Genomic DNA, 11,655 nt, shown 5'->3' with positions numbered 1-11,655 from the left:
AGGGCACCAGTGATATATGAGGCAGAACTGAAGTGTCTGGCAACAGGACAAGAACTGGGGGAGAGTTTCTTCCCAGACAGAACTGCAGACAGCAGCCATGTTCCTTTTCCGAGCCCTCCTCCACACAGAGCCACTAGCAGGAGCCCAATATCTTAGACTCCATCACCTGGCTCACACGGTGAGCCTTCTCTGACAACTCTGCCCTGGCATATAAAATGTGCACGAATGAGCAAGAGCATAGGCGAATGTGTGGAAGCAGGTTGGCTGCCTGCCAGGACTCTGGGAAAATCCTTGGACAGAGCCGTTTATGTCCTATAATACTACACTAAGTTGTTGTTTCTTACTCGAGGAAGAGGTGCCTTTTAAGAACCTACCCAAAGTTCAATAGGCTAAGGGTAGCCATCCCTGCGCAGATCTGAGTTCAAGGAACTGCTGAGCATTTATTGTGTTCTGTCAGATCTCAGAGAGAGCCTTGCTGAGCATCAGCTGTATCTCTCATAACATGGGCATACACACAGTTGCCGTTTCATAGGTTTGTGACTATCAAGGGCAGCGAGTGTGTCATGATTTGAGCATAGAGCTGACACAGAGTACATGTCAATAGATACTAGCTGTTATTATTGTCATTTATAGTACTGCGTAAAGTTTCCCTTCCTTTCATCCCAGCTCTGAAAGCTCTCTCTCCAGCAAGGTGAACAGACAGCCCATCAGTTTTTTCTTCCTCTCCTATCCACCTTGCACCTTCCTTTCCTCCAGCCCATTGCCTAGCATTCTTAACCCCGCCCCTACTTCTAGCCCCACCCAGGCCACACCCCTCCCCAGTTTGCTCTCCCACTAGCCCTGTACATTTGTAGGGGAAGTGGCAGGTCTAGCTCAGCGGGGCAGGAAGCTCATGGTGTAGTTAGGAGGGATGGTGGCAAAGCCCACATGTTTGGGGGACACATTGATGTCCTGGGGTGGCTGCGGGGACTTGAAGTGGAAGTTCTGCATGATGGTGCTGAGGAAGAGAAAGAGCTCCATTCTAGCCAGGCCTTCTCCAAAACAGTACCGCTTTCCTGAAAAGACAGGGTGGGAGGAGGTGAGGCCCACTCTCTTGGCCACCTCTCTCCTCTCCCCATCCAGGCTGCATCCTCCCGGGGAGGAGGGGACTGAATGTCAAGGCCTGAGAGACTTTCAGAGAAGTCCCATAACCTCCCTTAACCTCAAGTTTCCCTTGTACATGGCATGGGGATGAGTCAAATCAGGATGTAGCAATAGGAATTTACATGACCCTTCCTCAGAAACACACTAATATGGCTACTGTGCTGCCATCTCCTTCTTAGGAATTTGAAGAATTTAAGTCACCTTGGAGAAGCCTCTGAGTCACTCTGGGCCTTGACTTTTCTCATGTCTGAAATGGGTACAATCATCCCTTTCTTTCTGCCTGGGCTTAGGTAGTTGGTAGTTATGAGGTTTGCAGTTGGTTGGCTGCAGGGTAGATCATAAGAAAGACTTCCAAGCTGGAGAAAGATACTAGGCTGCACCTCAGAGAGGGGAACTGGGATGAAGGGGCCCCTTTTGGTGTGACTGGTGGCTTGGCATCACACGGTGGTCTCTTACCTATGGAGAAGGGCACAAAAGCATCATTCTTCTTAAACTGCCCCTTCTCATCTAGGAAGTGCTGAGGGTTGAAATCAAGAGGGTTGGAGAAAAACTTGGGGTCCCTCAGCACGGAGCCCAGCATCGGAAACACTTCGGTGCCCTGGTGGGGAGGTGGGAGGGATTTTGATAAGCAGGAGGGGAAAGTGTGTGCTGATAGCTCATGGAGTTAGAGGGGGTATTTGGGTGCCTAGGTGAGGAGAATGGAGGCATGGGAGTTGGGATCTTCCTTGGGGTAGGAAGTTTGGGGGACATGGGGTCAAGTATCTCAAGGCAGAATGTTTGGGGGCCATAAGAGTCATGTCCCAGAGATAGGCAAGCCTGGGGAAGTGAGGATAATGTCTCCACGACACAAAATTTGGGGGACATGGAGTTCATATGTACCTAAGACTTAAGGGAAGAGGTCTTAGGTACAAACGGGATTCAGGTGCCTCTGAGGGGGAAAGTTGAAGGGACATGTGATTGAGGAAGTCTACAGTTGAGGGAGTCAGACAGGCAATGGGAAGCCTGTAAGGAGTGTGGGGTGGTGGTCTCAGGGAGCAGGTTTGAGGTCCCTGAGAATACATGTCCTTGAGGTTACTTGTAGAGTAATACCTTGGGGAGCAGGAAGTTCCGAAACTTGGTGTCCTTGGTGACTCTACGGGCCAGGCCCATGGGGATCATGTCTCCAAATGTTTGGATCTCGTGGATTACTGCCTCTGTGTAGGGCATCTTGGCTCGGTCTTCGAACTTGGGCTGCCGGTTCTTGCCAATCACCCGGTCAATCTCTTCATGGACCTTGGCTGGGGATAGGGGAGAATATGTTTAGGGACCTAGGGGTCTCTGGGCAGGGAAGATAATCCAAATCTATACAGCTGGATATATGACAGGCATGACTTAGTGTGTGTCACGGACACAGATCATTCAAAACAGGTTGTCCATAGACATTGTTGGCACTGGGTCCTGATAACCTGGTTGTGCCAGAATCCTGGGGGAAGCTGGGAGGAAGAAGACTTGGGGAATGGTCTGGAGGGGCCGGTAGTGGGCCCTTGGTGGGCTCAGCACACGAACTATTTACTAAGCACTTCAGATTGTTTTAGCTGAATGTCATGACCTAGTGTCTGGTTAGCAGGATGTATTTGAGGGCCCAGGGATTTGAGGGGTGAGGAGGTACAGTGGGCTCAGAGGAATTATGAGAGTCTGTGGCCTTTGCTTCCTTGCACCGTCCAGCCTTACCTGCCACATCTGGGTGCTTCATGAGCAGGAGGAAGCCATAACGCAGGGTTGTGCTGACCGTCTCGGTGCCCGCAAAGAAAAGGTTCAGTGTGGTCATTACCAGGTTCTTCAAGTAGAACTCTGTGTTGGGGTTCTTCTGTTCCTGCAGGGAGGGACAGCTTCAGGCCTAGCCAACTCACCAGTGCTCTCAGATTCCAAAGGTGGGAAGAAGGACCCTAGTTGTGTCAGGCCTTTTCCCAGGCTGCTGTCTCTGCCCCGATGCTCTTCTAACACTCTTTACCCAGCTGACTTTCTGTCCTTTAATTACCAGCTGAGTTGCCACTTTTTAATTGTAGAAATATGTAGAAAGGGATGGGTAGACACAGACAGAAAATGAGAAAGAGAGGTAGACAGATCATGATAGATTGCCTCACAGAGAGTTGAAGAGATATTTTCTGAAACACAGACAGATATTTAAGCAGCTGTACTCTATTCTTTCCCAAAAAACCTTGCAACTTATGAGGGAGAATCCACCCTTTGATCCTCTCACGTTGAACTTCAGACTCCATAAAGCCCCGTCTCCTTTCTTCACAGAATGGAGACTGACATCCAGCTAGGAGTGGGGACCCTGAGATGTCACATGGTAAAACCAGGTCACCTGTCCACACAGGTTACCTGATAACCAGGGAATGAAAGGTAAGAGCATGGTGGCCAAAAGCACCAGCCTTAGAGTCTGAGAGACCAGGGTTTGAGGTAGGTTCCACTGCTTCCTCACTGTGTGGCCTCAGGCATGGCACTTATACCCTCTGGGTCTCAGTTTCCTCATTCCTAAAATCGAGATCACATTAGAGTCTCTACAACAACTGGTGTGAGTGTTACATAGGTGAAAACCTTAAAGTTGTTAAAACAGTGCCTGTTGCATGACAGTGTTATAGATGTGATTGTGCTTATGATTTGCACACACAATTCCAGCCCATGGCTGAGGGCTCAGGGCTCAGTAGAGAGAGCAGTGATGGTTTTTTCATGGAGTTGTGGGGATTATTGTGATGTAATGGGCAAAATGAGTGGGCCTCTTTCTCTCCCACCTGCACTGTGACTTCTCTCTGCTTGGCTTTGGACCTCTCAGCACTGGCTGCTGACTTGTATCTCCTGCATGCGGATGAGGAAGGAGTCAATAAAGTCCCGCGGGGAGTTGGGATCCAGCGTGCGTTGGTTCTGCTCCACCTTCTTGGCTATAAAGTCCTCCAGCCCCTGAAGCTCCTTAAATGCCTGTTGCTGTGGCCCTGGCAGGTGTTTCATCACTGAGTAGAACATCTCATAGAGCTGAGGGAGGGGCATGGAGAAGGGCAGGAAAAGGAAGGACACGTGTTGATGGACATCATCAAATGGGAGTGGGACTTGTCCTAGGGCAAGGGAGGCACTGGTTTAAAGGCACCTGTCCTGATGTTTAGGTATTTACCTGGGGTTGGATGGAGTACATATCTAAGTGTTCATGTGAATTAAGTGTGAAGTCCCTTGTCCTAGAATTTAGGTCAGTTGGGTTGGGATACATATCTAGAATTCCTTCCTCCCTCCTTTTCTTCCTTTTTTCCTTCTTCCCTTCATTGCCTTTCTGTTTTTGCAGGGGAAGTATAGCTGAGATAGCCAGGTATTGGAGAATGGGTTTGGGGCACCTCTTCTGGGTTGGGTTGTGCAAGGGAGAAGACTGGATTTGAGCGGACCCTGTCTAGAACAGGATAGGATTTGGGGCACCTGAGTCCATGTGGGAAAGCAGTTGGTTGGTTGTGGCTGGGGGGGGGGGGGGGTGGGGGGGGTCAGCGATGAGCCAGGGTGGGACTGGTTACCTGCCCTGTAGATGTAGCTGTGAACTGGAAGCTTCCCAGCATCATGCGCAGCAGTGACAGGAACTCTTTGTCCTCATAGTCAAAGCGGTCCCCAAAGACAATGGAGCTGATGACATTGGAGACAGTTCGGCTCAGGAAGAAGGTGGGGTCTATGAAGGCGCCTGGGAGGTGGTGTGGGGTCGGTGAGTGAGAAGCGATTTGGGGGAGTGAACTTGGTGATCTGATGCCAGTCTGTGAATTCGAGGCACACCGTCCCCCAACCCAGTTCCCTTCCGAGGTGAGAAAGCGCCTGTCCATGCAGGGCGTTTTCTTCCTCTGTCCCCTGGGGTCTCCGGCTCACCGCCTGTGTCCCGAAAGGCCTGGAGGAGGAAGCCTGCCTCCTCCTGGATTCGCTCTTCGATGCCCCGCTTGCCCACTCCGAAGTCCCGCAGCGTTGTGATGGAGAAGCGCCGGAGCTGCTTGGCGCGCTCCCCATTTGCGAAAGCCACGCCTGGTGAGGGAGGGTAGGAGTCGGGAGTGGGCTTAGAGAGGGGCGGGGCCTGACAGGGGTGGGCAGAGAGAGAGAGACAGGTAGAGAATGGCAACAGAGAAATACCAAAAGAGACAGAGACCAAGTTGGAAGGAAATCAGAAGGAAAGGTGAAAGATGGTTGCCCATGGAAACAGTGCGATGCAGAGACACTGACGGGTAGAGAGAGAGCGAGAGTGGAGGGAAGTGGGAAAGTGAGATCTCCGGAGATCTGGGAGGTGGAAGTAAAAATTGAGAAGGATTCTAAAACTGAGGTGGGGAATGACGAAAAATATACACGGAGGAACAGAGAAGGTCTGGAGTCAAGAGATTATTACAAAGAAACGGAGGTATGAGGATCTTGAAACACATAATGTGAGTTTCTAGGACAGAAAAAAAGAGAGGCAGGAAGATGGAGATAGAATCATGGAGAAGCATAAAAAATGAGAAGGAGAATAGACAAGAAGGAACATGTGGATACAGGACCAGCTCTCCAAAGCAAAAACCCAGGGCTTCTAGGAGATACAGAGAAAAGAGACGTGTACTGAGAGAGCTGGGAGATGGGGCAGAGAGAAGCAGGGAGATGCAGACACACTGAGAAAGGTCGGAGGGGTCACAGGGATAAACAGTGATAGAGACAGGGATGGAGAGGAAGGGCTGTGATACAGCCCTGAGTGGCTGGGTCAGTTGGCAGAAGAACGCTGGGGAAATAGAGGCCATTAGTCTGCTTGACCACATTGCCCCCACACAGGATCCATCTCACCATAGCCTTTGGTGAGCCAGTTGAAGGTGGCCTGCTCGCCTCGCCCACTGAATTCGTCCGCCTGGTCCACCAGAGCCTCCTTCACAGCCTCGTGGCCACACAGCACCACAACACGCCGGGGGCCCAAGTGGACCGTGAACACAGGACCGTAGCGCTGGCTGATCTGATGGAGAGGGGCGGGAGCGGTGAGTGCACGCAGCCTCAAGTCTCAACTGGCTCTGTACCCAGCCCTCACAGAGTGGCATGCATTTTGCCCAAGTTCTGATAGTCAAGGGACTGGACATCCCAAGAGCTGGTCTTTCCTGGCTAGGACCCTGACACTAAACTTTCAAAACGCCCCGTTCCTAAGATTTCAGTCCACCCTTTCCAATCCCCTGCCACCAAATCCCAGCCAGACTGCAGAGGGCCCCAGCCCCACCCTACCACCCATCTCCCTGCCTCCTGACACCTTCATGAGGGAGTTGTACATCTGCTCTGTGTTCAGCTGCAGGTAGTTGCCGATGAAGGGCAATGCAGGTGGGCCAGGAGGCAGCTTTCCCCAGAGCTTCCTTTGTTGCCAGACAGACATCAAGATCATTATAGTGAGGCAGGCCAGCAAAGCCACCAGGAGCAGCCCTGAGGCCAGCATGGTGGCACTGAGAGTGACAGTGAGATGGTGATGGCTGGGATACTTTGCCTTTATACTTCCTGGGACGGAGGGGTGGATTTTGTTTCTGATTATGTAACTGTCTCATGTCACGTTCCAACTACACTCCCCGCTGTGCTCCACTGTATAGCTTGGGATGCTGCCAACCTAAGAGGAGGCAGGTCCTCCTTGGGGGAATAACAGGGCGTGGGCCCAAGACTGAATCTGTGGCTCCTTGTGTGGTGTCTTGCCATGGCTGTTGACTTGGGGGGACAATAGACAAATTGAAGAAGGGAAGATTCTGGAGTATTTGCATGTGTGATCCTCTGAGCTTGTGATTTTGGGTCTCAGAGTGAGATGGGACCCTAAAGTTGTGAAGTTTAGGTTCTGGAGAGAGAAGAATCAAAGATTTAAGGGTATTGGAATGAGAGAAAATGTGTGGCTGCAGATTTGGGTGTGTTTTGTTGAGGGATGATGTAGGTTTAAACATGTGAGGAGGAGAGAGAGAGAGAGATAGAAAGAGGGAGAGAGAGAGAAACAACTTCAGATACTGAGATCAGTACTTCTGAGAGTGGACTGCTTAACAGGAGCCTAATACGTGTATTTCTCTGCTGCTGCTGCCCATGCCTATCCTGCCACAAGATTCTGATCCCCATGGTTATAAGGAAAAACATTCATTGCACTCCTTGGGACAGTTAAGGTATTATATCAAAGTGGTAGTTTTATTTCAAACGTTCTGCCATAACATAGCATGGACAGCCAGCGAAGCAGCAGGAGTATATATGGGTCCTGGTGGGTAGTCTGTTCCTAGAAGCACAGAGCTCAGCAGCTAAATGCAGTTGCTTTGTCTCTCCCACCCCCTTAGTTTCCTAAAGAAGGACCTTTCATGAGGGGCCACCCTAGGGGTCCTTATGGCATACAGCATAGAGTGCTCCATAGACGAGGGTCAAAGTCTGTTTGGGACACCCAAGTGATTGATTGGTCACAGGCTATGGTCTTTGTCCTGAGCCCAGTGTGAGTCACAGCTTCATTCTAAGACACACAAATAGGTCCAGGCCAAGACAAATGACCCAAGCTCACATTGAGGAGGCCCCAAAGCCTATAGCCCTGTCCCTAAATGCTAATTAACTAGTAGAACTTTCACCTCAGGTCAGCCTAATGTACAACAGAAGCTCGGTAGGACTCAACAAGGCAACACAAGGCAGCTAAGCTCTGATTAACATCAGCTTACCTCCTTGGGGAGCCTGAGCCTGTATTCTAACTTAGTTAGCAAGGTTTAGATTACCTGGGCACGGATCAAAACTTCAATTGACCCAAGCACCAGTCTGGCACCTAGAATACCAAATCCCACCCTGGCAAGGATGAGAAAGACGGCAATTCCCTTCTAGGAACTTGCAACACCACATCAACCACCCGCAGTCCCTAGGGCGGCCTGTAAAAGGGTCATGATGAAATCCAGCATGTGGTTTGTTTATTCACCTCTGGGTCACTGATCTGAGCAGCAGAATCAAGGGATAGAAGCAGAACGGGGAGCTGATGAGGCAAGAGAAAAGTCAGGCCAGAGAAACAGGGTATTTGAACCATGGTGACTCAGAAAAAGCTGGATAAGCAGATCCCTCTCCACAGCACCTGGAGTGCGGACTCCCACGTGTATTCGTACATGCCCATGGAGCAGTCAGCATGCCACCAGTGTGTAGTGGAGACGTGATGGCCGAATGGGATCATCAGCCCATCCGGAAATAGGTATCAGGAGAATTTGGGAAGAGGATGAGCCAAAAGAAATAAAACAGGCAGATGCAAACAAACACAGTCTCTGAGGTGTGACTGAAAGACAGAGGAAGGGACTAAGCATGGACCAGAGACTCCCTAAGCACAGTCAAGTGGAGGAGTATGGATACAGCCACTGGGGCTACAGTCGAGGGATACGTGAAGTGAGGCCAGCCGAAGGCCGACTCTGGAACAGGGTGGGACAATTCGCAGAGATCTCCCAGAGAGAACTGGGTAAGGGATACTCATGGTGTGGGTTAAATTGTGTTCCCCAAGTGCTCACACGTGGAAGTCCTAACCTACAGTGCCTCACATGTAGACTTATTTGTTAACAGGGTCATTACAGTTGCAATTAGTTAAGACGAGGTCATACAGAATGGTGGGTCCCTAACCCAACATGTCTGATGTCCTTACGAAAAGGAGAAATTTGCAGGAAGTCACACACATACACAGATAGTGACACGTGAAGATGGAGGGAAAGATCAAGGTGATGTTTGTCAACACCAGGATTGCCAGCAAGCCACCAGAAGCTTGATCTGTGACTGGTAGCTGCCAGAACTGAGACAGCACATTTCTGTTGTTTGAGCCACTTAGTTGTACTTAGTTCCAGCAGCCCTAGCAAACTGGTACACCTAGCATGATGCCGGGGAGCAATAACTCAGTAGGAGGCCCCCAGACTTCCCTCCCTCATTGTCCCCCTGGGGCTGGTGCGAGCAGGCCTGGGAGCCACTGACGGTGGTGCTGAAAGAGGATGAAGCACCTGGGGACTGCTGTGTGTCTGACCCTTGTACTTGACTACTCATTTAATTCCGTTTGATCAGAAGCATGCTCTGCATGATTTCAGTCCTAACTTATTGAGATTTGTTTTACAAACTAGTGTATGGTCTGTCGGTGAATAAACCTAAGTCTTTTTTATGTGATTATAGTTTATGGTGTTTATGGTCTTTGCTGACCTTTTGTCTAGTTGTTTGTTCAATTACTAAAACTTGGATGTTAAAATCTCCAGCTATAATCATGGCTTGTCTATTTCTCACTTCATTTCCGTCAATTTTTTCTCATGTATTTTGAGGCAGCGTTGCTAGGCACATACACACTTATGAGTACTAAGTCTTCCTGATAACTTGCCCTTTTCACTGTTATAAAACACTCCTCTTTACACTTGGCCATACTCTTTGTTTTTATTCTGTTGACATAGCCACTCCAGTTTTCTCATGCCTATTATTTGTATGGTGGATCACTTTCCATCCATTCACTGTCAACCCTCCTGGGTCTTCATATTTGGGGAGTCTCTTGTAGACAGCATACAGCAGGGACTGCTTCTTAATACTTTCTGATTGTCTTTGACTTTTTATTGTGAGTGTTTAGGCTCTTAACTTTTAATGCAATTATTGATTCATCTGTATTTAGAGTTCCTAATTAAGTACTTATTTGTGTTTGAACCTGTTATTAATTGCTCTTCTCCCTTACTCACTTTCTCTTGGAGATTTAAAGTTTTATACCCATAAAACTTAAATGCATAAAATGACATTTTTATTTTTCAACTGCATTTTAGCTATACATCTCTTTTCTTTGTTTCTCAGTGGTTCTCTTGAGATTACAAAAACAGCTCCACTCTTTCCAACCTACTTGGAGTTAAGGTCACACCAGTTCTGGGTTCATAGAGTATTTTTTTCAGCGTGTTAAAGATGACTTTTCACTGTGTCGTGGCCTCTATGTTTTCTAATGAGAAAGACAGAGACATTCAAATCATAATGAACTCTATCATTTTTTAAATATTTATTTTTTTATTTGTTTGTTTGTTTCATTTTTAGGGAAAGGGGAAGGGAAGCGAGAAAGAGAGGGAGAGAAACATCAGTGTATGAGAGATATCTCAATCGGTTGCCTCTTGCATGCCTCCAGCCAGAGACCTGGCTTGCAACCCAGGCATGTGCCCTGACTGGGAATCAAACTGACAAACCTTTGGTTCCCAGTCCAGCACTCAGTCCACTGAGACACACCAGCCTGGGCATAAACTCTGGTTTTAATATGTCATTTTTTTTTCCTCTGGCTGCTTTCAGGATTTTTCTTTTTCTTTGGTTTTCTGAAGGTTGACCATAGGTGCCACATGTGAGTTCTTTATCTCGTTTGGTGTGTGCTAAGCTTCTGCTATCCATAAATGTGTGTCTTTCAACCAATTTGGGGAAACCTTAGGCTCTTATTTCTTCAAATATTTTTCTCTCCTGTTCCCCTTACCTGTACCTCTGAGATTTCCATTATGTTTGTTAGTGTGCTTGATGGTGTTCCACAGTTCTCTGAGGCTCTGTCCCCTTTTCTTCTTTTTTTTTTCTATTTTTCAGATTGGATAATCTGTATTGACCTATCTTCAAGTTCATTTATACTTCTTTCTTGCCATCATGAATCTGCTGTTGAGTCCCTCCACTACAGTTATTTCAGCCCTGACTGGTATAGCCCACTTGGTTGGGCATCGATCCACAAAGTGAATCATTGCTGGTTCAATTCCTGCTCAGGGCACATGCCTGGGTTGCGGGTTCGGTCTCTGCTTGGAACGCATACGAAAGGCAGCTGATCGATGTTTCTCTCTCACATCACTGTTTCTCTACCTCTCTCTCTCCCTCCCTTCCTCTCTTTCTAAAATAAATAAATAAATAAATAAATAAATAAATAAATAAATAATCTTCTAAAAATTTATATCAATTACTGTACTTTTCAACACTAGAATTTCCACTTGGTGTTTTTAAAATATTTTTTTATTTGTTGATGAGAGAGAGAGAGAGACCGAGAGACAGACAGACATCGATGTGCCCTGACTAGGGACTGAACCCAAACCTTGGCACCTGGCTAGGGCCTCATAATTTGTATTATCAATTTATATTGATAATGCCTATTGATATTATCTAGTTAAGGAATAATTACTATAATACTTTCCTTTCATTCTTTAAACATAAATATGTCTTTTATTTCTTTCAGTGGTTACTTCAAAGTCTTTGTCCCCTATGTCCAACCTCTGGACCCCTCAGAGACCATTTCTATTCCTGATCTGTTAGCCTTGCTATATCTCAAATTTTCCACTAATACAATATATTTAAAGTGTCTCAATGAGTTTTATGGCACCTCTAGGCCAAGAGAAATATATACGAGTTATTAAGTAGTTAGGTTCAAGCAACACAATAGTCATTTATGTTCTAACAACTTAATGGCTATTGGGGAAAAGACACATATATTAAATAAAAAATAATATTTTGAACTTCTGGACAAGATGGAGGTGTAGGTAGATATGCTTCACTTCCTTGCCCAACCAAAGGAAGGATAACCACCAA

General features: G+C 47.7%; 1 protein-coding gene across 1 annotated transcript; it reads right to left on the bottom strand.

Moving 5' to 3' along the window:
• Nucleotides 1-416: 416 nt before the first annotated feature.
• On the bottom strand, nt 417-6,616 carry LOC128780079 (cytochrome P450 2A13-like). Its single transcript, XM_053917771.2, has 9 exons — nt 6,395-6,616; nt 5,947-6,109; nt 5,017-5,166; nt 4,677-4,837; nt 3,973-4,155; nt 2,854-2,989; nt 2,233-2,420; nt 1,600-1,741; nt 417-1,055 (listed from the first exon to the last, which is right to left on the bottom strand). The coding sequence occupies exons 1-9, from the start codon at nt 6,572-6,574 to the stop codon at nt 874-876; spliced, it is 1,485 nt and encodes a 494-aa protein (XP_053773746.1). The 5' UTR covers nt 6,575-6,616; the 3' UTR covers nt 417-873.
• Nucleotides 6,617-11,655: the final 5,039 nt, after the last annotated feature.

This window comes from Desmodus rotundus, unplaced genomic scaffold (genome assembly GCF_022682495.2).
Source record: "Desmodus rotundus isolate HL8 unplaced genomic scaffold, HLdesRot8A.1 manual_scaffold_236, whole genome shotgun sequence".
Classification (NCBI taxonomy): domain Eukaryota; kingdom Metazoa; phylum Chordata; class Mammalia; order Chiroptera; family Phyllostomidae; genus Desmodus; species Desmodus rotundus.
This window is presented reverse-complemented; position numbering and strand designations above follow the sequence as displayed.

Bases quoted from the DNA above. Each gene is read 5' to 3' on its own strand.
- LOC128780079 (XM_053917771.2), bottom strand. From the start codon at position 6,574: ATGCTGGCCTCAGGGCTGCTCCTGGTGGCTTTGCTGGCCTGCCTCACT. The intron at 5,167-5,946 runs GTGAGATGGATC...CTCCCTCACCAG, and splicing joins CTGGCTCACCAAAGGCTATG to GCGTGGCTTTCGCAAATGGG. The intron at 1,056-1,599 runs GTAAGAGACCAC...CTGTCTTTTCAG, and splicing joins TTTTGTGCCCTTCTCCATAG to GAAAGCGGTACTGTTTTGGA.